The sequence below is a fragment of the Myiozetetes cayanensis genome, unplaced genomic scaffold, assembly GCF_022539395.1.
Source record: "Myiozetetes cayanensis isolate MyiCay16 unplaced genomic scaffold, myiCay2020 scf12, whole genome shotgun sequence".
Taxonomy (NCBI): domain Eukaryota; kingdom Metazoa; phylum Chordata; class Aves; order Passeriformes; family Tyrannidae; genus Myiozetetes; species Myiozetetes cayanensis.
Window position 1 is genome coordinate 8,375,427 of NW_026086826.1, and position 27,519 is coordinate 8,402,945.

Genomic DNA, 27,519 nt, shown 5'->3' on the forward strand with positions numbered 1-27,519 from the left:
GTGCTAATTCTTGCAGATAGGAATGTTCATTGTAAAGGATAAAGTAAAATGTGTTTCACTGCTGCAGGAGAAGCAAATGGTCTGGCAGGGTTGGAGCCAGTGAGCAGAGTGATTGCTGACTCAGCAGATCTGGCTTGCAGGAATTTGACTGGATGTTTTGGGTTTGGAGCACAGATTTTGGTTTTAAACTTTTACTGGAGTTTTGTGTTTCAGCCCTGCTGCTTTGCCTGATCACAAATAGGTTCAGTGCAGAGCAGTACCCTTACTTTTGAAAACAGATACGGTGTCAAGAGTGTGATTGCTGCTTTCCTTATATTTGAGTCATCAGAAGAAAGTGCTTTTCAAAAGAAAATGTGCCACTTTGAGAAATCTCAGTCTCTGTGTTGATCAGGATAACAAGTAGGAATTCATTGCAAAATTCTGAATTTGGGATGTTTGCAAGAGACCTGTCTGGGTAAATGAGGCACATCCATGGGCAGCTGAGGCAGCCTGGGGGGAGCAGGGACTGCAGCTGCAGGTTGGTGTGTGGGGCTGTCTGGACCCCTGGAAATAACTCCCTGGGGAGTGCGATCCGTGTCTAGTGCAGGTGTTTAGAACTGCAGGTGGCAGAGGGGGAATGGACAGTTTGGCAAGGGCCACCATCCTGGCTTTCCCTGTGGGAAGCGAGTCCTGGTCCAGGGTATTGTGGGGTGCCTTTGGTGAGGAGCAGAGGGATGGAGGTTGTGACCTCACCCCTCAGAGTGAGGAGGTTGTGCCCAGCTGAGCATGGCTGGTGGCAGCTGGACTGAAGAGCTGCTTTTTGGGGCAACAGATCATTTCAGACTGCAAAAGGATGGGATAAAGAGACTTGACAACATACTCCCTCTCATGATAGAGGAGAATTCCGATAATCACAAGGCTGGTTTTGTCCATTTCCCATATGTCCAATTCATCTGAGGTCAGATTAAACTCTTACCTCCTTGGAACAGGAAATACAGGGCTTCCTGTTGTACAGAGCTCTGAGCTGCATGTCAGCTCTCGTTAGACAGAAAAGAGGAGGAATGCAATTAGCCTGCTGGATAAAAGGCAGGCAAAAGTCCCTTAACTCTGAAAAATCAACACTTGAGGAAGCAAACCACATGTGGAGAACAAATGCTGGAAAAAGCCCCGACTGTTTGGAACAAATGCCTTTATTACTTAAATAAACAGCAGCGTAATTTGTTGGAGTGACAGTGTGAGCTGTTCTGTGCCCTGTATCTGTAAGAAGAATTCACTGCTAACTTGAAAGCAGATGGTTTTGTATGGCCCTGGGTGGGTTTTCTGGGAAATGTTAGTTCTGTACTGCCATACAGGAACAGAAATATCCTAGTAATGCTGCAGCAGCCTAAAAGGAACGTGGATAGTGTAAAACAAGTATGAAATATGCTGTGTCTGTAGCCCATATTTCAGGTAGATTAAAAGCAGTCATGGATTTTTCATTTTTTTTTAAACATCCTCTGGGAGAACAGACATCTTCAAGTTCATTGGGATCAGGACACAGATGCCAATAGGCTCATAGCCAGGCTCTGTTGTGCATTCTTAGGTTTGAAAAGTACTCCCCTTCCTGCTTTGGAGACAAAACCCCTTTTATTCCATGTGTTTTGATCATTCATTTTTTGAAGCAAATGACGGCAAGTTACTTAAAAGACTTTTCAATGGTCTTTTTTCTCTCCTTTCAAGTAGAGGCACGATATCAGCACATAGCAGTGAGCACCTCAGCAACCCCGGTATTTCTGTAGAGTTTTAAGCAGATAAATGAGGGTGAGAATAGAGACCATTTTGTAACTTCCACCTCCTGAATGCCTCCTGCCTCGCTCCATGCTGATCACAGGTGAGCTGGTGCCTGTAGAACCACTCCTCTGCTTGTACCTTTTGTTCTCTGCCATGCTGTTGTTTGACTGTGTGTGTGCTACCTGAGTTAATCACATCACATCTAAATTTAGCTGTAATCTCTTCAGAACAGTAGCAGTAGTTGCAAAGTCAGAGCTGAGCAGGTCTCCCATATATTGCCTTACTGCAGCTTGGCCCTGGACGCTGCTGATGCTGAGGTCTGCAGGAGTACCTTTGAAATCTAAGAGCTCAGGTTGGCAAAGCTTGTCCTTGACCTCCACTGGGGCCTTCTTCTGCTGGGGCAGGGCAGGAGGTTGTCCCTGCACAGAGCCTTGTGTGCCAGGCCCGTTGCAAAAGGCACTGGGTGTGCTGTGGCACAGTCCCAGCTGCCTCAGCAGTTGGGTGCCCCAGGACCTGGTTCTCAGCCTTCTGTGATCTGCAGAAGTAACTGTACCAAAGTTTAAAGTGAGTCTTTAGTTTTTTAAACCTGAAAATGTTTCTTCATGCTGGCTGCAAGCACCACTCACACCCAGCAGCAGGGAACATGCAAGAGTGCAAGGACTCAAGTTGCCTGGAGATGTTTCCTGCAGCTGATTCTGTGCTGGCAGTCTTGCAGTGGGAGTCCTTTGCTCTGGAAGCCCCAGAAAGCTGCAGTGAATGAACAGAGTGTGTTATCTTTGCATTTGAGATAATACCTGGTGTCCAGTCCTGGCTCTGTGCTGATGGATAATCCTGGGCTGGCTCTGACACTTGGGTGCTTCTGTTTCCCCACTAAAGGAAGCACAGTGCCCCTCTTTATGATGCCCTACCTCCAGATGCTGCCTGACAGCTAATTACTACACTTACACAACAAAAACCAGATAAAAATGCCCTTCTGGGGAAGGGTGATGCTGCTCTCTTCCTCTCCCTTGTGGGCTGCTGTGGCATCAAGAGTGAGCAAGATGATCTCCCTCCTCCTCCTCCTTTCTCTCAGCAGACTGGGATGAGATGGGGTGGGCCCCCAACATAAGCACAGTTTTTCTCCTCCCTGCAAAAACTATTTACATTTTGTTGTACGGACTCAGGGTACTGTAATTCAGAAAGGGTAGCAGGAAAATGTGTCCTGCATCTCTGAATCACTAAGGAAAAGCAGCCAGCTTTGTTTTGTTTTTATTTTTGTTTTAGTAAAAACGCACTTCCCACTCTTAACTTTTGAAACTTCCACGTGGCACAGAGGGGGATCAGTTCCAGTTGATATAAGCCTGGATGAAGAGAGGGAGGAAATAACTTAATTGCTTTAGTTCAGCTGGAGTGGAGAGCAAAGAATCAGTGTCCCTTTATTTGGAATTCAGCAAGAAGGTCGTGTTGTTGGTGAGGACAGATCCCCTGCAGGTTCTGTGGAGGTACTGTCTGGAGCTCTGGGGGCATTCACAGAACAGGTGGCTTTATATTTAAAATAGGAACTCTGCTGTCAGGGACAAAAAGCTGTGTTGCTTTCTTGGAAGTATTGCTGCACTTGGAGCATACTGTGTTACCAACAGGGTGTTTCTGTGCTTTCACCAAGAGGGGGGAAATAAGGAATGGGAGGCTTCTGGGCTGAGTGGGGTGTGTGTGTGTGGTGGAAGGTTCTGGTGTTAGTGCTGTAATGTGGGGCTTAGAAGATAAAAAAGAGATTGGGTAGATGGGGTGTTAAAGCAAATTTGGGGACTCTGCCTCTCAAACATCTGTGGTTTCAGCCTATCGATCCCTGGTCCCAGAAGATCAGTTGATAGGTTGAAAACCAAGGGAGAGTTAAAGGGGAGGGAGATGAAATGCAGGAAAAACTGCTGATCTGTCACTCATAGCTAATTTGAACCAGACCCCCAGAGAATGGGAGGACATTCCCACCTGGGATTCAGATTTTGGGTTGAATGCAGCTAAAATCAAAGGTCTAGTCCCAGTGCAGCTCCAGTCTGCTGCAGGGAAATGCAGAAGCACACACCATCCCTGCTTCTCCTGTGCCAATTCCAGCACGCTGGCTTTTGGCATCGCTCACGGAGCCTGCGAACTATGTTGACAAAAAGTAATGGGAGATTGTTTATTTCCCAAGGCTTTCTGTTCAGTCTATAGCTGCTTCCTCTTTCCTACTCACATTTTCCCATATGGTGACTTTGGAAAATTCCTCTCCGATTTCGCTGGGAAGTGCAGGAAGCTCTCGTTGGTAGAGGGTTGCCTGTTGCTCTCTCTCGTTCTGCTGCTCACATCTGGAAAGGATCTGGCTCGGAAAGGGGAGACTGCTGTGAGCTCAGTGCATGTCACTGACATGGCATGAGCGAGGGAGCCTGTGGGGGCAACACAAATGTTCTCCATTCAGCTCAGTTCTGACAGCAAAGGTGAGTTTTTCAGCACTTTATTTGTTTTAAAAGCTGGGTTGTCAGAACCTGCAGCAGCAGCAGTCTGCCTTTCAGCTGCAGATTTTAGCAAGGATATTCAGTGCAACAAGCTCAGTTAAGCTGTTGATTTTAAGGGAGAATCCTCTCATTTGGTGGATGTTTTTCCTATCTCTGTGTGTGTGTCCTGTGAGAATGTGTGTGGACAATAATACAGATAACAGAGATGAGATACTTTGAAAGGGATTCTGTTGTTTATTGAGGTAACTGTGGTCACTGAGTAACTCCTGAAACTTCAGTTTACCTCTGGAGACCGTGCCTTTTGTTAGCACTGTGTCTGTGGGGCACCAAAGGGCAGGTGCCAGTTCTGTCTGGACTCAGAAAGATGCAGCTACAGAAGCCCCTGAGCTGGTTTCAGGGTCCCTTCAGCCTTTGGGTGGCAGGACCTGATCCAAAGCCCACCTACAGCCAGGGAAGAGGACTGTTTCTGGTGGGTTTTGAGCTAGTCCTTTAGAAAAGTTTCTTAAGAAGGCTTTGGATCAGGCCCATGGGAATGAGTTGAAATGGAGTGAGTTACCTCAGACTTTCTTTGAACTAAAAATCACAGTCATGCCTGGTTTTACTGCCTGCACTCCAGATGTACACAGATGTTCCTGTATCCAAATTGTCTCCCTGAGCAGCACTCACTCCAAAGGCATTGTAGCAGACAACAGTGTGCATGTTGATGGCAAGGGGGTGAGACTGCCTCTGCAATTTTATTGTGCAATACATAGAATATTTCCTGTTAATTTTTTAACATCCTTTCAGCTGCATATGGGGAAAAGTCAGCATGTTGCAAATCTACAGAGCCCAGTCCCAACCATGGTATAACTGTGTTTGTATTGCTACAGCAGGGCTGGTTGGGACCTGCATATAAAAGATTGTTTTCTTTAGTTTCTTTTGTAAGTATCTATAAGGGTAAACTGATATATAGGGAAAATACTTTGTTAGAGACCTGAGATACCTTCTGAGATTATTTTCCCTAAGATTTCTGAAATATTTTCTGGGATTAGGTCACCAAATGCTAAAGATTTTACTAATCCACTGTTGGCATACTCATATGGCCGGTTTTGATCTCACTGTTAATATTTAGCAGCCATACAAGGAATGTTTTATATTATAAAAGATATTAATTTCATTATATTCAGCTATTCAACTATATGGAAGCTGTGAAATAGTGAAGCAGGGGAAAGAGGGATCAAGCACACAGTATGAAATGCTTAAAATCACCCAGCATGTTTGTAGCAAAGACCAGGACAAAGGCAAAACCATCCATGTCTTGAGGGATGCCCTGCCTGTAGTCCCACCTGCTCCCATTTCTTCAAGTATAAGTCAATGTTTAAAGAAATGTAAGATTTTCATGACTGTGAAGAGAGCAGGATCTGTCCAATGCTCCCCAACCACCCAAAAATCTGTGAGAGCCCCTGGTGCAAAGCAGCAAAGCCCAGTGGGTGTAAATGGAGATGTGCAGTTCTGACAGCTGCCAGTCTGGCTCTGGGAGGTTCTTGTTTCTGATTCAAAGAAGGAATGTGGGCTGGCAGAGGTGAACAGAGTACTTATTTCATGTCATGAATCCGTTGTGCCTTTTCACCTTAAAACATCAGCCTAACTAATTCTCATCACTGTCGAATGCTTTTGATTAGAATAGCCAAGAGGATAAAAGACAAGCCATAACCAGCCCTGACTGCAAACCTTTACGTATGAAATCTGAGAAGGGCAACAAATGGGACCGAGGGGGCTCGGTTAGGGCCAGCTGGCTGCTGCAGTCGGTATCCAACTTCTGTTTGGATTATTTTAACCTGCTGCCAGAAAGATAAAAGCTGAACATGAGCCAGGCCTCTTAGGTTCGGATCAGCACTGTCCAAAATCCATAGGAAGCCCGTTTTGTTTTCAGTAGCCGTGAGGTTTTGTTGTTTTGCTCCGTGCACGTGTAGTAGCCCCTCCGAGAGCCACTCTTGTGCAGCCTCTGTGTTGTTTAAATAACGAGAAGAGTTTCTTCCTAAGCAAAACTGTGAGGAGCAGTGCGACCGACAGCCACACTGAACTAACACTGCATGAATCTCCGGGATCACCTGGCATTTCTTAATATGAAAAAAGCAATAAATAACCGGAGGCGTCGGGTCCGGTGCGGGGGATGCTGTGCCCGGGGCCCGCATCCCGCTGCCGCAACCGCGCTGAGAGGGCGTGAAGGCGCCCCGGGAGAGCGGGGCCGGCGCCGGGCTCTGGTCCGGGCCGTGCCCCGGGGCTGACCCGCTGTCCCGGCCCGCAGGGGCGATGCCGGCGGGCGGCCGGGCGCTGCTGGCGCTGCTGGGGCTCCCGGCGCTGCTGGCGCTGGGCTGCGCCACCCACACCCACACCGAGCCCGGGGGCGGCCCGGCCCCGCGGCCCGGCCCCGCCTGCCCCCGCGACTGCGGCTGCAGCCAGGAGGGCGTCGTGGACTGCGGCGGCATCGACCTCAAGGAGTTCCCGCTGCTGCTGCCCGAGCTCACCAACCACCTGTCCCTGCAGGTAAGGGCGCGCCGTGCCCGCATCCCGCCCTCAGCCCGCTCCCCTCAGCCCGGCCCTGCCCGCTCCCCTCAGCCCGGCCCTGCCCGCTCCCCTCAGCCCGGCCCTGCCCACCGGGAGCCGCAGGTGCAGCTCTCGACGGATGGGCCTGATAATCGGCACCAGTTCTCTCCCCACAGATCCAGGGAGGGCAAAAGATACGAAATTTTTCTCCTTGGTCTCTCCCAGCTTCATGAGAAGAATTTTTTGTCCGAACTAAAAATTGCTGTTTCTGGTGAAGGCCTTTCATTTTGAGGTGTCTTTGAGAAGGATGGTCTAAGTTACTTCATTAATGAGAATTTTCTGGGCAGCGCTGGCTGTTAGTGCAGGTGTTGCAGACACAGTGACCCAGTGCAGACACAGGGCCAGCCCGTGTTCCCTCGTGTCCCGTCTCTACCTCAGCACATGAACTGAGCAAGGAGCAGGGGTGGCACAGCCGGTGCCTTCCCTCACCCCCAGTGGCACTGCCTGTGGCAGGGACACTGATGTCATGCCTGCAGCAAATGGCTCCACTCCAGAGACCTCATGTCTTGTCAGGATAAGGACACGTAAGATTGTGAGATTCCAGCTTAAGGTAGAAGAAGTAGGATGTCCTGGACTGTCAGCAGGTTTCCATGCTCTGCTGTTAGTTAATTGATCCCCATGACCAGCATCTGGGCAGGTGTCCGTTCTGTGGCAGTGCTCTGACACCTGCAGGTATGGCAGGGCCAGAGCATGGCAGCCCTGTGGCTGTGCCACCTCTGAGCAGTGGCAGCAGTTCCAGGATTTCCAATGCCTTGCCCTTAATCAAGGTCTATTGCTTTTGGTCTATTGCTCCTATCTGCCAGTTGTGTCCAATGGATGAAATGTAGATTTTGTTCAGAGCTTTCCAGTTAGAAAAATGGTAATGTAAGCTGGCATGTAATGTAAGCTAGCATGTGCTAGCCATGGCTCCTGCCTCTGTTGCCAAAAGCAAAGCAGCTTTTTGGAGCAGCAGCTGTCACTTGCTGTGCACTGGCCTGGCTTCCAGCACAGCAGGACCTTAACTGGTCCCTTAGATGCTAAAATAGAATCACTCATTAATGGTCAAAATGTTAATCAGCACATTAATGAAAGTCTGATGGCAGTCACCCTTGACAGTGGGACTAGTGAAGGTGAGCCCAGTTTGACACTCCCTGTCTGTGACAAGTGGCTTTTCAAACAACCCAGGGATAACAGAAGTGATAAACTTGGAAATCCACCATGCCAGCCTGTGCTGCAGCCACGAGGTTTGGCTTTGGCAGATGGATTATGGGACTTGCCAGGCATAATCTCACTCTGTGTGCTACCAGTGCTTAAGGTATTCCTGGGGGTGAGCAGAAGTTCAGGTCTTCCAATGCTGTTGGATTTGGATGTCTTGGTTTTGAGATTTGAGTATGGCTCATTATGGAGAGGAGTCCTGACAGTGATTTGGCATGGTGGGGTCACTTCCAGATTTTATTCACAGTCTGGGTTTACTGGGATCCTTCTTGGATTACTTTGCTCACGATTAATACTTTCCATTTTCTTAGAATAACCAAATAGAAGAAATCTTTCCAGAAGAACTTGCTCGTCTTTACAGACTGGAAACTCTCAATCTGCAAAACAACAGGCTGACTTCAAAAGGTGAGCTGGCAGAGCCATGGGGTGGACAGAGCCTCCAGAACACCAGTGACACCTGATAAAGAAAGCCACAGAGTGATGGATTGACTTGGTTGGAGTGGTTCTCTGCAAGCCTCGCTCCTTTGGCCATCACACAGATGGTGGAGACACTTTATCATCTGAAACACAAGACTCAGTGTACAAGAATGCAGCCCTGCTGAACCAGGAGGAGACCTGGCAGCAGCTCTGTGTGCTGTGGCGTGAGATCTCCTCGTCCAGGAAACTCCCTCTGGTCCCTCAGGCTCTTCCATGCAATGCTCTGGGGAACCAGAAACCTCCACGTGCTCAGAGATTTCCTCCTGACCGACCTTGTTCAGTTCAGTCTGGGCAGGCAGTTAGTGGAGTTCAGTCCAGTTCTGTCCTCACTGAATTTGGTATAAATACAAATATATATTGCAAATAAGGACATTTCTACCCTCCCAAAACCATTCTGGTTTTAGTAGGCAGGTTTTCCTTGCTCTGCCATATGCTTATGAGGGAAACTTGACAAGAAGTTGATAAGGAAAGCAAAAGAAACAGGAATTGTAGTAAATAGTAAGAAAGCATGATACGGGATGCGAAAGATTTAATTGTTGTTAACTTGTGCATCCCATTTACTTGTGATCTGAATGCTCTTGCTTTCCTTACTGCAATGTCAGGGGACAGCCTTTATTGAGAATGTGGGGATATTACCCCTGGGCCCCAGGCACAGCACTCCTACACAGCATGGGGAAGGGCTGTGCCTCATAGGTTCAGCCTTTGGCATTATTACCTTGGGCCTTGTTCCTTTCACAAGCTGCAGTGCAGCCCTGAGCTTCCAAAGTGTTTTGACATGGGAAACGGCTTCACCTTTGACTCCTGGTTATCTCAGTGCCAGGGGAAAGTGTTACTTGCAGTGTTTCCATTGTGACAGCGATTGTGGTTGTGTGATCAGCTGGATGTGGAGTGGCTCAGCTGAAAATTAATAATTCCTGGGGGAGGATAAGCTGTGAGCTGGTTGCTGTGTGGATGGATCTCTCTATTGTGGGGAGCGAGGGAAGGGTTGTGACATGCAGATACTGGTGTGATTTTGGCTATGTAGTCATACATCAGATCCATTCATTAGGCAACCTCAGATTATGCCCTTGCAAGAAAAAAGATTTGCAGAATCATAAGCAAAGTATAAAAGAAACTGCTCAGTGTGGTTGCTGCAAGCACCAATAATCAGCTGTAGAGAGGGTCTGCCCAGCTCTGTCCTCGACCCCGGCCAGGGGGTTTGGCCACAAGCCTTGTATGCTCAGCATTCCTAATAGCCTTCCATTGCTCTTAACAGCCAGTGTTGTTTTGTGGCATTTTTAATTTAAAAAAACCCCAACAACAGGTGTGAGTCAGACTATTTCAGTGGCCATAAAAAATAGTTCAATCTCACATGAACAATACCTGAGAGAGAAAGCTGCCCCCTGGTATTTTCACTCAGAGGGGCAGTAAGGTGCCAGTGTCACTGATTAGTTATTCCTGTTTTTAAGGGTTGCCAGAGGAAGCATTTGAACATCTGGAGAACCTGAATTATCTGTACCTGGCAAACAATAAGGTAAGTGGCTCTGAAACCTTTCAGAGTTCTTTTCCAAATTGGTTCTGGAAGTTAAATGAGCAAGTTGTCAATTCTTCTAAAATGTACATACTACATAAGCAAAGTTTGCTACAGTGATATTCTAATGCAGGGCCATCTAAGGTCAAGACAATCAGTACGTGAAAAATTTAGAGGCTACACATGCAGGTCTATTTTGAACACTTATTTATTTGTGCAGCTGGTGAAAGGTTTTCTTTGTGTAGGGAGGTACAAAAAGCCTCTGCATGCATAAAATACCACTGTCTTCAGTGGGCTTTGGATCAGCTGCATGCACATTTGGTTTCTGCCTGCATGCAATTAAACTGTGAGGGAATGGTGTGAAACGCTGACTGTCTCATCAGATTTGGCTGTTCACAAAAATTTGTGAACAAACAGGTCTTAGTACCTGTGTTTGAGCCATCAAGATCTGTCAAAGGCTGTCCAGTTTTCCCTGACTCCCATTAATTAATTATTTCAGCTGCAGTGGCAGGAGCTGAAATGCTTTTTCTAAAGGAGAAGATCCTGAGTGCTTTCCTGTTACTGACCCAAGTTGGATGTCTTGACAGAAGCCCATCTTTCATGCCAAGGCTAGGAAATGAAATAGCTTCTCACATACCCTTACATCTGGGTGGTTCCCATTATGGCTTTCTTTATCCCCAGTGATTGTCCACAAATATTTGTTACAAAAGAAACTGGGCTACCACAGAAAAATATAAGTTAAAACATCAGACAGAGCTTCTTTGTCTACAAAAATCCTGCCCTTCCATCCCACCCTCCCTCTCTCTATATATATATTTATGTCTTTATATATATTTTATTATCCTCTTAAAATCTGGGACCATTTGATGTTTTAATTAAATACATGTGGCCTCATTCAGATTTCAGTCAGTCCAAGACACATCCAGAATCACTCCATACAGAAATGTATGGAGTGATTGAGAATAGAACCCATTCCTCAGTACAGTAACATTGTGTTCTTTTCTCCCTTTCAAGCACCATTTCCATGTAACAATCTTGGCAGTTAATAATCCCATAAAAAGGAACAAGCCAGACTGTGACTAATATTCCAGAACCTTGCACTCTGATTTTCCCTGTGTGACAAAACAAAGTGTTTGGTTTTTCTGGCTCTACGGCAGAGAAAAAAGAGTCCCAAAAGAAATTGCCAACATCAGCGAATGTCAGAAGCAGTTATAGTGAGAAGTTGTGCACCCACAAAAATAACACATTTCTTTATACATCCCAAGCCAGGACAAACCAGATTGGCTTCAAACTGCAGGAAACACTGCGGATCAAGTTACTGCGGTGTCTGGAGGAGAGCAGGGATTTGCTGGTAGTTTGCTCCTTGTTTTATGGATTATCTTAATGCGTCTTTATCTTCCATTGTGATCCCATCAGATGTAGCTAAACCATCTTTCATTAAACTGGCATAGGTGGTCAGAGAAAAGAAATGTAACGGACTGAAAGCCTTCTGTGGGTTATGAGGGACAAGCACTTCAAGGAAAGAAGGGATGCTGTAGTTTCCTTTCTAATTTTTCACCCCATTCTCATGTTTTGCATCTCTCATACAGTATGCACAGTAAAGAAATTATTTCACCAAACTATGGGTCCTGAGCTGTCATGGTTTACTCTAAGCTGGTGACAGAAGGTTTTGCATTTCCTCCTATTCCCAAAGTGATCCAGGATTCACCTGGATCCAAGACTTCTGTTTTATATCAAAGCTTGATCGAAGCAAGAAAACTTGTTTCAAAACTGGCAATAACTTTTGTATTAACCTTCTGAATTCGTTAGCTAACAGTGGAGAAAACACTCTCTGCCATATGGAAAGGAAGGTCCAGCAGTAAAGCTGCAAGGAAACTGCAGCTGGAGAAATGCAGATTGTTAGGCAATAAATTGGACAAAGCTGTTCAGTCAACTTCATTGTTGCTAATACTTACAACAACCCAGCATTAATCCTTCAAGCAATCAACCAGTGGAATCAGTCTCATGACCGAGTGCTGAAATGCCAAAGCAAAGCCCTGAGCAAGTGAAAACTCTTTCTGGATGAAACTTCTCTTTCCTCTTTCTTGTGGTTCTGATGTCTCTCATTCCACATGTCTGAGCCATGCCCTTTGTTTTGTATAAAAGTTATGACCTAACTGACCATATATCTGGAGAAGAGCTTTAATGTGCCACCCTGTGTGAAAATGATTAAGTGTTGTTTCCTGTGTCTGAATTCTCAATATTATTATGTCACAGTAGAGACTTATTTGAGGCACTGTCAGACCTTCCTAGTCAGAGAGGAGTGAGTGCCTTTATCCGGTTCCCTGGTAGCACATCTCCCACATCAGGAGAGGGGAGATTGCCATGAAGCCAAGAGCAGTGCTGTGGCAACTGCAGTAATGTGCAGGATGCTTAATTCCACTGCTTGTGTACCTGGGAATACTGACAGGAGTGTCATTTGTGGGAGGGGTCTCTTCTGTGTTGGGGACCGTTAAACAATTAAGGCAGGCTAAGGGTGGAGATTTCAGGACAGCTGAAAATGAAGAACAGTAAATAATGTACTCTCATCCTTGTTAAAGAAAGGACTGCATTATTAGTCCAGTAAATTGGAAGTTCATGGCTATAGTTCATCAATGCACACTTGACACACTAGATGGGTGTAGACACCCTTTAGGTAAATACATAGTTTAGGGCTTGGGTTAGGCAGTTCCCCAGTGAAGTGTCTGTTCTCTCACACAGTGTTCATATCTTAAATATTTTTGGTTTTACACTATCATAAAAAATTTGAAAAATATGTTTTCTCCTCCTGTGAGTCTTGCTGTGCCTTGCTGGCTGAAAGGACCAGGTTCTGTTTCACACAACAGAGCTGTGAGGAAGAAGCTTCACAGATTCCATGAACTTCAAGCTGGATACAGATTTCATCATCCCAGTTTCCTACCTTGATCTCAGAGCTTTAGGTGACAATGAATTCAGTATCTTACTAGAAAAGTTCTCTCCAGAGTGTACATAAAATACTGGGTGGTCCCAGCAATGAACACCTGTAACCACAGGGACTGCACCTGCCCACTGCAACTCAGCGCCTTCTGTTTCTGTGCCCAAGGACTCTCTGTTACACCACTGTGTTAATAATTTGTCTCCCAAGGCCTTAATCTTCATGCAAAAATGTTATGGGTTTATGCTTCCCAGAAAACGCTCCTCCAGCCTGGATTGTAACCTGTGTTCCTGGTTTCCAGGTGAATGACTATGACTTTGCTATTAACAGCCACTCAGTGAACCTGGCTATTGCATTATCTGGATGCTCTGTAAAACTGAGCTTAATTTGATCAGTGCTCTTCACTCCACCAGTTTGTTCAGGTGCACATGTTTCTAGTGTTATTTTTCAAAATCCCTGATAAAACCAGCAAGAGACCAAGAGCAAACACGTTCAATCCTGTACCTGTTGTCAACTGTTAAGTTTTGGAGACAGAACCTTTCTGTATTTTCTGATACATCACTTGTTTATTGAAAAGGTATCACTGTACAGTAGGTCTTTGCTTTGAAGTCCCTTTTGATAACCCAGCTTTTCTGTTCTTTGGGAACCTGGATCCTCCATTGCAGAGATCCCTGTAAATGGATGCAATGGAACAGATACATGAAGTGACAGTTGCTCTCCATAATATCCTTTCAGAAGGGAGTAAGCAGTAGGTCACTGTGAGGTGGGCTGGAGTTTCTTGGCACAGCACACTGAGGAATTAGGAACAATAATAAGCAAAGTGTTTGCTCTCTGAATAACAATCTCTTGATATCTTCCACCAAAAAGAGACAGGACTCTTCCAACCCAAACAAACATTCTCATATCTTAGAGCAAAAGTCTGTCTCCTTCCTGGAGAGATTAGTGAGTGGGGACAATTTGTTTTTGTTCATGCAATCCACATCAGTTTAATTTATTTTTGACCGTTTAGAGAAGATAAATTTGCAAGTGTTTTACTGCTTGTCTAGTACTTGGTTAAAACATTTGTTGCATTTAATTTGAATTCCCCTGTATATTTCTTTTCCAGCTAACAGTGGCTCCGAAATTCCTACCAAATGCCTTGATCAGTGCAGATTTTGCAGCCAATTATCTCACTAAGATATATGGGCTCACATTTGGACAGAAACCAAACTTGAGGTAAGGGACTGGGAAGTAAAACAACAGTGTTCTGCCACTGCTTGGATACAACTGGTGGGTGATAAGAAACTATCTGGCTAAGCCATGTCATTGCCCACTTGTGTTTTTTGGAGAGAAGTTGACTGTTTATTATTCTCAGCATGAAAGATCAAATAATCTCTCAAACAAACACATTCCAAGGGCTTTTACTGCCTGCCAGACACTTTTGCATATATAAATGAAATTGTCCCCCTTTCATCTGTGTGTCAGTTATAAGAGTTGAAAAGAAGAGCTTTAGTTCCTCAAAATGGAGAATAATGTTTAGAAATCTCTAGTTTTATTCTAGTCCATTCTTTTTTGAGAATAAAATGGGGTGGAGGGTGCAGTACTCAGTGCAGGTGAGTATAACTCAATTCCATGAAAGCTTCAGCAGCTTCAGAAGTGGCTCACACCCTCAGATCTGGTGTCAGAGTCTCTGCTGGTTTCAGGTGGGGATTTGCTCAGCTGGATCCAGTGCAGCACATTGGCCCATCCCAAATTCAGATGCACACAGACCACCTCCTGGGAGACAGGGGCTTTTCCAAAGGGGCTCTGAGTAATCTGGATGGACACTTGGCAGCAACTCCTGCAGAGACCTCCCAAACTCTGCTGGGAGCAATTTGTGCAGCCAAGTTTGGAAGCAGTTGATAGCAGCTGACCCAGCTGAGCCCCTGCAGTCCAATCTTGTGATGGACTGAGGAACTCTCCATTCCCACTGCAGCTCCCCTGCACTTACTGGGCCTTTTGTCTCTTGGGCTCTTGGAACCTGAAAAGGCTGAGTCACTCACAGATTTCTGGCAATATCTCATGATGAAAGAAACCACATTTACACATGTTTTCTTCCTTAATCTGAGGTGCAGAAGCTGCTGTGTTTTGATTTCATATTGAAACTACTGACTCTTCTGAAGTGATTCTCACACTCTCCTATACCAACACTAATTTTAATCAGAATGGGAACTCACTGATTTCCAAGATTGCTGATATAAAATCCTAACACAGTTTTTTCAGTTGTTTTATTTGCCCCCAGCAGAGTTCATGGTCTCAGACTGATGATTTGGAAAGCAAGGTTTTCAGAAGGGCAAATGTTTGTGAGTTAAAAGTACAGCTGACCATGCAGGGTAAACAATATTTCCAGTGTGGCTCTGAACTCCCTGGAGTGTGTGATCACACGATTGTATTTCCATACTGAGCCTTTCCTTCCTTCCAGAAGGATGTTGCCAAGTTCTCTGCAACTGGTGGAGAATCCAAGAACAAGTTGAAAAAGCACACTTTGATACTGTGCTCTTTTGCAGTTTTAACCTGTCCCTACAAATTTGGCTGCCTGCTGCATCTTGGGGTAAACACAGGAAAGGGAGAGGGAATCAAAGTCAGTAAAAAGAAGTCAAATGAATTCATTTAGTTGAGCCAGTGAGAAGCAGGAATAACTTCCCAGGGGTGCATTGTTTTGTACAGAACTGAAAGCTGTATAAGAAAGAATGAATCAATTTTTGAAAACCTGATTGGAAAAACTCTTCTGTGAATATTAAAGACTTAAAGTAAGAAGAGCAAAGGGAAATAAGAAACCCTGTTTCTCTCAATCCCAGAGGCCGATTAAAAACCAAAATTCTTCCAGACTAAATCTGCTGTCTTTCTGTCAGTATCTTATGCCTTTCTGAGTTCTAGGAGAGAGACTGAAATTTGTATTCATGTGCAGGTTTGGATTTTGAATAGACTTAGATTTCAGAGAGTAGTGGGACCAACCACTTGGTGTTGCATCTACATCCCTTGCTAAATTAAAGGGCACATTTTAAAAACAAATCCAATTAACTCAAGGAAAGAAGAAAATACTGAAATTTAGTTCTAAACAGCTTTCTCCCAGGAAAAAAACCAACTCCATATCTCACTATGTGTTGAACTTCATCTTTTATCTCCTTCCCATAGATCTGTGTATCTTCATAACAACAAACTTTCAGATGCTGGGTTACCTGATAACATGTTCAATGGCTCTGCTAATGTGGAGATACTCATCATGTCCAGCAATTTCTTGAAGTATGTTCCAAAGAATCTCCCTCCAGCACTGTATAAATTACACTTACAGGTAATGACAACAAAGTTTTGTATTCCTTTAGGGTTGTGACAAAGTTCTGTGTTTGTGTGGGATTCAGCCCACACAGCCAAGCCGTTCCAGTGCACTTGGAAACATCCCCAGGCCCATTTTCAGTCTCCTCTGCTATATCCTCAGCTGTTGCTGTCTCCCATGTCCTTCTTTTGTTGTCCATGAGTAACTGTGTGTTTTTGCAAAACACCAGGATGCTCACAGGGGACAGAAATGCTTTTCTGTGTTTTCAGGGTAACATAATTGCAAATGGCATTGTTGGTCTCTTCCCTGCGTAGAATGACATTAATACATAGCAGAGCGAGAAGGTGGATCATTCTCCAGTTAAGTTTGCCACTGGTGCTGTTTTTCCTGACAGCTGCTTACCCACCATGTGCTGGCTTTGCTCACTAACTCCTTTCACACAGACACTGTTTCCCAGCAGCAGTGACTGCTGTTTGCTACTGCCCTGGCAGTTCAGACAACACACTTTGGATCAGTGATTCTCTGCTGCTACAGCTTCTCCAGCAACAGTGCAATAGCAGAAGTTATGGTATGAACTACTCTCCAGCATTTTTAATTCCATGTCATCTGATTTTGATAAAAAGGCTTCATCCTGTCTGTGCTGGAGATCCCAGCCCTGTAACAGTGGCAGAGCTGCAGCGGTGGGGAGCCCTGGATCCGCCTGCTCCGAGTGCTGACAGCTCCTTGGACATGGTTAGGCTGGAGCCTGTTATCAGCCCCTGCACTAAGGCAGTTCTCTGCTGCCTCCCAACTCACTTTTCCCTTGAAAGTTTCACCACTTATTCCTGTTAAAGTCTTCTAGAGAACAGGCTTCTGCAGCTTGAAGAGCAGTAAAGGCAACCAGTCCGATCCTTTAAATCACTGAATTTCTCTGCAAAGTATGAACTTATTAGTCCTCTGCATTTTTTTGACATTTATAGGTAATCATTGTCTCCCAAAGGGATCTCTGAGGATTTTGCTTTGAACTTGTCTCCTTCCCTGCTGTCCTCAGTTGTGTTAAGGGCAGAGATGCTGATGAGAGAAATGAGTGTTTTATTTGCTGTTACAGCAGTTACATTTACCTTGATATTTTGACTGGGGAAAAACAGGACAATGGGAAATGAGAGACAGCCAATAGTGGACCAAAAGTGTCTGAAAGCTGTACTTATGATGTGACAGATCTTTTTTCTTTTACTATTCATTGAGACACTTGGCCAAAATCTATCTTTGGTGATATCTATATTAGGTGGCACATGCATCTGGTCCAGTCTGTCCATCCCATCATTGTGTGTACATGGATCAAGGGAATTTTAACAAGTTTGGTGTCAGTGTTTTATATATCCTTTTATATATCCTAGAATTCCTGTATAGAATTTCTAAGTGGCATTTAGTTCTATATTTTATTTGTGTCTGCCTGCTGGCTACTCCAAAGCCACACTAAGGCCATGGGAGTAATTAAACTCAGGAACTGTACCTCTGGGAATGACATTAATGCTGGAAGGATGGCTGATTCCCAGCTTCCAGCCTAATTCTTCTTTATGGTGAAATCTGTCTTACAAGACCCAGAAATTCTGAGCAAACTCCAGAGGTGGTTGCCTAAATTACATTACACATTGCACATAGGTGGAAGACTATGAATGCAAAATAAAACTGTCTGGCAGGCACAGAGCAAATTCTGCCTCCTTAGCCCAAAGGTTCCATGGGGAATCAATAAAAACAATTTGTATTATTTCAGCCTGGTATTTGTATTTATTTGTTCAGTGGGATTGTAATGCCCCCTGAAATATCTTATGTCTAGCCCTCTTGAAGGTTAACTGCCTGTGTAAGCTGAACAGAACCTGAATGTCCTGTGTCGATTCATGCCAAGTAATGTGCTTTGTGCTCTAGAGCAACAAGCTGGAGAAGATTCCCAAAGGAGCCTTCAGTGACCTCACAGGTCTGCGGGAGCTGTACTTACAGAACAACTACCTGTCTAATGAGGGAATGGACAACGAAACCTTCTGGTGAGACTGAGCTGTGCCGCTTGTACCTCTGTGTCTGTGCCCCCTGGGGTACAGCTGTACATCCACTGAACACAGGACACCACACAAATCAAAGTTGTTAAAAGCTGAATGACACTGTGCATTTCCCTGCTGAATCTCAGATGCTGCCGCTCAAAGGCAGAGGTCTGAGTGAGTGCTTGCAGAATAGTTTTATACAAAAGGCACAGACTGCACCACCCCCTGACTGCCACAGCCCCAGTCCCAGCAGGTACTAAGTGCCCTCTGGGAAAAGCCACCTGGAACAACGCTGGCAGCCAGCCTCTGTTCTTCCAAACCAGTCAAAACTGAGGTTGCTCTGGACTTTCCAGTTTCCAGGGCAGTTCAGCACTTCACTGGAAGTCAAGGCCAGACCTTCATCTTTGCTGAAGCCACTTCTGTGTTTCTGTGAAGGAGACTTGAAAGCAGCCACAGACACACAGTTGTGAATTGACCTGGCCCAGCTGTGCCCCAGTGCAGGAGACTGGAGCAGGCAGGGATGCAATGGTGCTGCTCAATAGCCAGATGGCTGCAAAAGCTTTGCTACAAACTGGTGCAACAGAAATAGCCTTTGGCTGTCCTAAATTTAGCCTGGGACTTAGCACTTGGAAAAGTTAACAGTTATTTCTCTGTTTGCTCTGAGTGTTGCCCTTGTTTTACCTGAAAATCCAGACCACATAATTGGTCCTGCGCATAACTTAGTTCTGCAAACTTTCCTGATCTCCAGACATGAAAATGTATCAAACTGTGCTTTCCTTTTCCATTTCCCATTCCCAGAAACCTCCCTTAGTAGCTCACTATATCTGTGCTGAGTCCACCTCCAGGTCATGTTGGACATATAATCTCTGTTAAGAAGTTCCCAAGCTGGGGAAACCTTACAAATTGCAGCAATGCAGTTCTTTACCCAAAGAGTCTATTTATTCATTCAGACAATGCTTGGATAGCTGTGAATGGCAGTGTAGTAACCAATAAGTAATTTCTGTAATGCATTAGTTGTCACATTTCCTGGACACTTCCTAGTCACTTGTAGTGGGTTGTGTAGTGCCATGCAGATTGAAAGTCTCATTTGTACTCAGAAACTGACTTGAAATACAGGGAATCCAGCATTCCTCAGTCCTGGCATATAATACCATTGATCCACATCCAGTTGGTATAAGTGGTTGAACTGAGGATTTAATTTAGCTTCAACTGAGACCATGGAATCCAGATTCAGTAGCTTACACAAAGCAGCTCTAGTCCTAACTCACTTCCATAATGCTGGAGGGTCAGGAGGAGTTCACTACCTTAGCCCAGGACACTGAGTTAGCGTTTCTGCTTTACATAAGAGGAACATTTCATCATCTAAAAAGCAGACCTGCTTTTCAGTTTCAATATATCCTTTCAGAGAGACAGAAATTCCTTCTGCTCAGGCTTTGTTTCTGTGAAACTGGGAGCTAAATTCCTTGCTCTGATGGCTCTCCTGTGGCACCTTCCTCGTGACAGTTCTCCACCGAAAGTGCTCCTGTGTTGCTGTCGGTGGTGTCAAAGGAGAGAACAGTGACTGCAAAACTCAGCCCTGTGGCAGTCTGGATGTCTGTGGACTCTGGCAGGTTTCTGTGGCTGGTGTGGCTGGGGAGCAATGGCAGTGCCTAGTCTGAATGCCTAATGGCAATACAGGAGCTCGCTGTTTTGCTGTGCTCATCTGTCATACCAGGAGACAAAAAGGACAGTCAGTAGCAGGAGCTGTCCTGGGTAAAAAGACTCTAAAGCAAAGATTGTAAAATCCTAGGGGAACTTGGTTATCATTTCACCTTGCCAAATCTAAATGGAGAATGTTTTCTTTCCTTCTTTCCCAAGGAAATTGTCTAGTCTTGAATACCTGGATTTGTCCAGCAATAACCTCTCACAAATCCCAAGTGGTTTACCTCGAAACATCGTCCTCCTCCACCTGGAGAAGAATGCAATTAAGGTGATTGACAGAGATGTGCTGACCCAAATTAAGAACCTGGAGTACCTTCTGCTCCACAATAACAAACTAAAAGCCCGAGGGATTCACCCATTAGCCTTCCAGGGCTTAAAAAAGCTGCACACTGTCCACCTGTACAACAACATGCTGGAAAGGATTCCCAGTGGGCTGCCCCGGCGCGTGAAAACACTTATGATCCTTCATAACCAGATCTCTGAGATCAACAGGAATGACTTTGCTACCACTTACTTCCTTGAAGAGCTGAACCTGAGCTACAACAAGCTCAAAAGTCCCCAGATCCATCGGGAGGCCTTCCGTAAGCTGAGGCAACTAAAGTCCTTGGATCTTTCTGGAAACAATCTCCACACGGTCCCCTTTGGCTTTCCAAAGAACTTGCAGGTCCTGAAGCTGAAGGAGAACGAGATAAGCATCATCCCAAAAGGGACTTTGTCTGGGATGACAAAACTGCGGGAACTCTATTTGAGCAACAATAAACTGAAAGTGAATTCAATTTATTCAAGAGCTTGGAGAGAACTCAGCAGTCTCCAGGTAGAAACAACACCTTCTCTAGTTGTTGTAGTGATGCTGATGTCCTTATCTGTCTGTCTGCCTAAGCCAAACTGCATAACACCAGTACTAGATGTGCTTGGGCTTGCATTGTAAGTGCTACATACTCTGTTTCTAGATAGAAATGATGTGCTGTTGTGCCAGAGGTGGGTACCTCCCACTGCTGGCCAGGGCACTGGCCCACTGTGGACTGCTAATTCTGGGAAATGTAAAGACAGCTTTGTTTCTGAGCCCTAGCAGTGTCCTATATTTTCAGATAAACATTAGTGAATGTTGTCATTAAAACTGAAATTAGGCCTTTCAAATAGCTTGTCTCCCAAAAGATTTAAAATCAGCTCTGAATAGAGACAGCAGGAGGAAGGAATGCATAAACAAAAACACTCTTAATTCTCAAAGCCCCCACATCAGCTTATAGTCAGACAGGCCAAGCTGTAGGATTTAGCAGCTCAGCTGGCTAAGGCACCTGGATAGCAGCTAGGAGGTCTGGATTCAATCAGCAGTCTTCTCATTTGCTTAATTGTTGGAGAAAGTTAAACACAAACCATAAGGCAGGCTGGAACAGTCACATTTGTGCTGTGCAAGATGACCTTTCACAATCGTTACACTGGCTGAAGGATTTGTCTGCATTTCCTTTCAGGCAACAGCCCCTTTCCTGCAGTGGAAGGCATTACTTGTGCCATAGGGCAGCCACTGCAGGTTCATGTGGGCACTGTGCAGGCAAAGAGTGCACATCCCAGAGCAGGTCAGGGACAAGGGACATGGAGCAAATGGCACACTGGCCCCAGTGTGTGTCCAGACAATCCAAACGTTAATCTGTGTGAACACTGCCCTTTCTGTTGTTTCTGGGACTAAACAATAGCTCGTTTTTCAGTTAATGTGAATCAGCAATGCAGCAACAGTATCTGCAGAGCTGTTGGTTTGCATCAGCTGCAGATTTGGCCCATGGTTTAATAATACACTTGGCATTTGTTTGGTGCCTCACTCACATGTGTCTGTGTGTGTGTGTGTGTGTGTGTGTGTGTGTGCAAATATACCTAACATGAAAAGTAGCCTGGAAGGAAGATGCTGTTGAGAATTACAGATGCTGAGATTGTTTTCCTGCAGTACCTTAATAAAAATATAGGTTGTTTTATTTTTCAAACAAAATTGAGATCTGTTAGGCAGCTTGACTTGGTTAGAATAAGCTTTCTTTGTTGGAGGGCCCATTCCAGCTACTTCATGGGACTTTTATTCTACTGTCACTCCTCAGTGTCAAGCCACAATAACGTGTTGGAGAATCAAACACTGGTCCTGCAGTTGGACCTACCCCCCAGCAAACCCCATTCCCATCAAACAGGATTCAGATAATAGCAAACGCTTAAAACTCAGTGGGACTAATGGTTCATTTTTGGCTGGTGCTTTTCTTTGGAACAGTGTTACTGTTGGTCAGTTGTTTCCATTATAGTTATGGCTGAGTATTTTTCATCATTAAGGGCTTAACTGTGCAAGTGGTTTCTGAGTTGGTGCACTGGAGTGCATTTGACTGATAACCAGCACATAAGATCCTGATCGTGCAGGTACTCAGTAAAGGCTTCAGTCCTCACTGTTTCCATGGAAATCACTGCAGACTTTCTGCAACTGCAAAGCAAGACTTTTACATAATGCGCTTGGCAGCGCTGGGTTAACAGTTGGACTCAATGATCTTAAAGCATTTTTCCAACCCAAACAATTCTATGATTCTATGATAATTGTTTGCCAGACTGGCATTGTGTGGGGAATAAAAACACTGGAATCATGTTGTTTGCAGAAGTGTAGCTTTGAATAGTGTGTAAGTAGTGTGTGTCAGCTTGGTGCTATGAAAATGCTGCAATACAGGGTAACAAAACACTGCTATCGATCTATTCTCTTGCATAAAATTAAACAGAGGAGTGATAATGACCTTTAGTCCTGATGTCTTCCTCCATGTTAGAATGTTTCCAGATGTTTTTATGTGTAGCTGTACCTAGTTCCTAACCTTAGCCAGGGAAGTGTTTGCAGTAGCAGCTTCCAAGAAATTCACATGCATATCTCAAACCCAGCCTGTTTTTAATTTACCTAAAGCAGGCATAGGCTAAAGCCTGGGGACAGAGATAAAGAAATGTTGGAGCTCCAAAACAAACCAGCATGATGTCTGATGTGAAATCAGGATGCTATGCAGTGTAAGAGAGTAGAATTGTCTTGGCCACACTTACCTAGATGCAAATTAGAGGTAGAATAAATTAGTTTATGCTATAATAAATATCACTTCAAACTTAAATCTCTTCTAGAGTGTTTATAATATTTAAATTCAGTTATTTATTTGCCCCTTGGTTGTCTCTTCGTTGCAGTCACTAGACATGGCTGGCAACCAGCTGACCTCCATCCCATTGGGCCTGCCGGAATCTCTGGAATATCTCTATCTCCAGAACAACAAGATCACAACGGTTTCAGAGCATGCTTTTGAATCCACACCCAAAATAAAGGGGATTTACCTCAGGTAAGGTCCAGTTTCCACTTAAAAACACAAGATTTGTTTTCTTCTTTGTCCACTTTATAATTGCTTACTTTCTAGGAAGCGTTTAAAATGCTAACTTTCTAAATAAGCAACTTTGTTTTATAGTAATATGTGAGGAAACGATGTTCATCTGCTCAGGAAAGACAGGGATACACATAGTAAGCTCTTTCTGTTCAGAGAGCTTGTCTTTTCTATGGTTATTAGAATGGATTGGCATGTTAGTAATTCTAGGAAATTAATGTTTAACATTGTGTCATATTCCAATATTCAACTGTGAGCCAGAAGTTTACAGTCCACTTGTAGGAGCGCAGCTTTGCCTGTGCCTGTTGGCCCTGGATTTTGACAAAATCCCCCTCTGGTGAGGGTGTGTGACTGACCTGGAAGTTGTGCACATTCCCTTGATAGTTTTGTCAGAAATAAGTGGCAAGTTACAACTGTGACAGTTACGTAACTAAGATTAGAAGCTTCACTGGGTTTCTTCCCACTCTGTCAGTTGGATGAGGATGTTTTTTTATAGGATACTGACCTTTTTTACATGTACTGTAAACTCACAGTAATGTAACTGATTTTAAGTAGAGCTTTATACCACAAGAAGTGAAGCAAGAATCTGTCCCACTAATATATTCAGTTTTAAACTGATGGCATATTATTGAAAATATTTATTAGAAGTATCTTACCAATCCCTATAGAATATTTGGTTCAGCTGGTCCAGTGGATGTGTTCAAAAAGCTTAGTCTGCACAAGACTAAATATGGTCTTATTTTGTCTGTATGCAGCTAAAGTGCCCTGTAGTTCTGAATAATTCTGGAGCATACCTTTTTGGATGAATGATTCCATACCAGGCAAATGAAATTACAAAGTCTGGTGTAAATTAGAGCAGTCTGTCTATTCAGCTGCTCACATTTATGAGATTTTAGTGAATGCTTGGATGTGAACCAGAAACCACATACCACATTCTATATTTCTATATAAAGAAGAAAGGAATTTGCAAAACAGTTTTGCTAACATATTTAGGAGGCAACTCCACCCAAGCTAAGTCATATTTTTTAATGGGAGACTATTAATCACTGTGAAACAATAACATACATATGGAATATTAGACAGAATATGATTTTAAGCGTGTTCACAAGTCGCAGACCAAGCAGTAAATGTGAGAGGTTCTTAAACTGCAGATTAGTTTATTTGTGCTCCTGGAAACACAAATAACAGCTGAAAAATTGCTGCATGTTGTTTTTTTCCTAAGGAATACTTGGTACCAATATTTTGAGTTTTGTGGGTGAAGAACTGAAGTATCAAGGGGTGACAGAGAATCTCATGAAAAACCAAGCTACACTTTGAAATGTGGGTTATGGAGCAGATGACTTTCCTCTTTGGGAAGGAGAAAGCAGAATAGCAAGAGAAAGAATTTTTGGGGGAGGAATTCCAATATAATGATTTTGTCTCCTTCCCCCATCCAGAGGAGTCAGCACTTCTGGAGTGCTGTTGTGGGTCAGTGTAAAGACAGAGTAACTTGGGTCAGTGGAAAGTTAGAGGAACTCTGCAGGATGGTTTCCTCCAAGTCTCCTCATTTCTGTGTTGGATATAAAAAGTGGGTTTATTTTAACAGGAGGGCCTTTTTATTTGTTTACAGGTTTAATAAGATTGCAGTTGGAGCACTGAAAGAAAGTACCTTCCAAAGCCTAAAGCACTTACAGGTACTGGACATTGAAGGGAACCTTGAATTCAGCAACAGTTCAAAGAATAAAGATGATTCAGAAGAGGAAATGGAAGATGAGGAAGAGGAAGAAGAACTGAGATAAAATGTGAACTCGCACAATCACACCATGTGGGAGGTAACAATTGTAGTTCAAGGATTCAGTTCTCAGACTTTTGTGCAAATAATTCCAGTTTACACATATGATTAAAGCATAACAAGGGTGATCGAGCCCTGGACTCAAAGACTTCCACTAAGACATGACTGTGAATTGCAAATTAAGAAGGATTGAAAATAAATTATTTTGTAAAATGGAACAATCATTATCTGTGTTTTATCAGAGGCAGTGGACTGTTCACTAGTGGCTTCTGCTTATGGCCACAGCGGGCACAACAGTTAAATATGACAGTCCTTGTTTACTAATTCTGATAACAAAAAATGAAAAGGTATCTCATGATAACTTTTAAGCAGGTAGTTCAAAAGGAAAACAAAGAACAAACTGTGAAGTTTACTCATGCAGAAGCCCATGTGAAATGGATTTTAAAAAATTATGCAAATTAAAGTAAGATTAGACTCACTGTCTGTTAAACATGGCATTAAGATTACAGCCTGTCTCAAACAGTACTTAAATCACTGACCACTTGGAGTGGGAAAATAATGCTATACTTGTTACATTTCTTATGGAAAGAATAGTCTTTCTAGTTGAATCTCTTATACTCAACTGCAGAAGAGAAGATGAAGGGAGAATAAAGTTTGAAGAGCATGCATTTTTCCATAAGAAAAGTGATCTGCTTAATGTATCTCTTAAGCATCTGATATTAAAAGAACAATGAGGTTGAGGACTACTCTTTACTTCTGGAGGTTTAAACTTTAAGAGTGGAAAAAGAAAATTAGCTTTCTCCCTAATCAACATTTTGTCACGGAGAGTGACACAGGGAATTGCTAGGAATAGTGCTAATACGCTTAAAAGATGATGGGGCTTGGAAAGGGCAGAAGCTACTTGGAAAGTCAAACATCAGACCTCGAGGCTGGGCTATATGAAGACTTTGTGAGGCAAGAAGTAATTTATATCTGCAGACTTAGAGGACAAATAACTTCAAAATCAGTGTATCTCTGCTTTAGTTTGGGGCACGTGTAAGTTTATCTTACTCTGAATTCTGTATTGCATTATGTAATCTATTTTATTTTTCTGTTTTGCAGGAAAACATATGGAAAATTACATATATGTCTATGTGTATATATCTCTATAGATATACAGAGAGCACTTAGCAGAACGTGCAATGAATTCCACAGAAACTGTTGTGGCACCGAGCCAGGCTCATGGAAGACAGTGTGTTACAGTGCCTTATTCAGGGAAAGACCCTGAATGCCTTTCCAAAGCTTCCAAATCATCTTATACAAGACCCAGGATCATAAGGGATTGCTCGGGAACTCACAAAAGCTGGCTTTTGTTTCTTCTGTTTCTCTTCCTTCACTGTTTCCATCTGTAATATGGGACTGTTTTCAACACATGCCTTCAAATGCCATTTTTGTCACTGCATTTTAAGTGAACCACGTGTAAGCTGCTTTTCTTTCCCTCCACCCCAAAGAAGCTGTTGGTGATCAGGCAAGATGAACATTTGCAGTAGTTTCATGTGTGGAGCAGTGTTATGAGGCATTTTGGTCATCAAGCAACACTAATAATTCCGGATGCAACTATTCCCCTGTTATAACAATGTGTATATTTGGATGAGAAAAACAAAGTAAGGCTGGATCCCATAATATTTTATCTCGACTGCCAAAACCTGCAGTATATTCCTGTTTTAGAAAGGTTTTAAGATAAAACTATTTCTCTTGTGAATATATATATATATATATATATAAAATCTGTATGTCTGCCTTCCAGAGCTTTGGTAGAGTTTGTTTGCTCTTGTTTGCCCATGTGGCAGTTGTGTGAGTGTCTCTGAAGGTATGGTCAGAGGATGGAATGATAGTGTGAAGTGTACTATATGTGGCTGGATTTTTTACATAGTGTATCTCATCGAGAATCAGGAGTGAGACTAATGATGTAAAAGAGATAAGTGAGTGTGTGTCGAGAGAAATTTCTTTATTTAGTTCAAGTCTGGAGGCAGTGCCTGGTGTAGTACTCTCTTAAAGCCTCACCTATTGTTATGATGTCGAGTACTCTCAGCTCCCGTTGGAGTCATGGAAAATAAGGAAACCAAGGAAAAGAAGACCCACAGAGGTACCAGTTTCTTAGTTGAGTATAATGTCCTTCATCTGAGGCAGTTAATCTGTGTGAGGAAATGGTCTTTTCTTTTGAGGATTTCTGACTGAACACATGTTGTTTTGCATACTGCATTCCAGGATTTACTTGGAAACACAGTTGGCTTGATTTGTTACCAGCTGTTTTCCTGCTGGAGATCTAGTTCCACACTCTCCCTTTGGTTCCCTTAGCACATGACAGTAATTCCAAGCTGTTTCCTACCTTAGACAATTCAACACAATCATCAATCATAGAAGGAAAGCAAAACCCCATATTTTTGAATAGCAGCTATACAGCTGAGCAATAAAATAAC

General features: G+C 43.8%; 1 protein-coding gene across 2 annotated transcripts; it reads left to right on the forward strand.

Annotated features, from left to right (window-relative positions):
• Window positions 1-26,845, forward strand: PODN (podocan). 2 transcript variants are annotated; one of them, XM_050307562.1, is made up of 11 exons: window positions 1-4,199; window positions 6,505-6,743; window positions 8,309-8,402; window positions 9,923-9,987; window positions 14,022-14,131; window positions 16,070-16,226; window positions 18,114-18,229; window positions 20,081-20,738; window positions 23,102-23,250; window positions 24,899-25,100; window positions 26,162-26,845. In XM_050307562.1, the coding sequence occupies exons 1-10, from the start codon at window positions 4,166-4,168 to the stop codon at window positions 25,065-25,067; spliced, it is 1,791 nt and encodes a 596-aa protein (XP_050163519.1). In that variant the 5' UTR covers window positions 1-4,165; the 3' UTR covers window positions 25,068-25,100; window positions 26,162-26,845. The 2 variants fall into 2 exon arrangements, with proteins under 2 accessions (XP_050163519.1, XP_050163520.1); XM_050307563.1 differs by having other exon boundaries at window positions 1-3,230.
• Window positions 26,846-27,519: the final 674 nt, after the last annotated feature.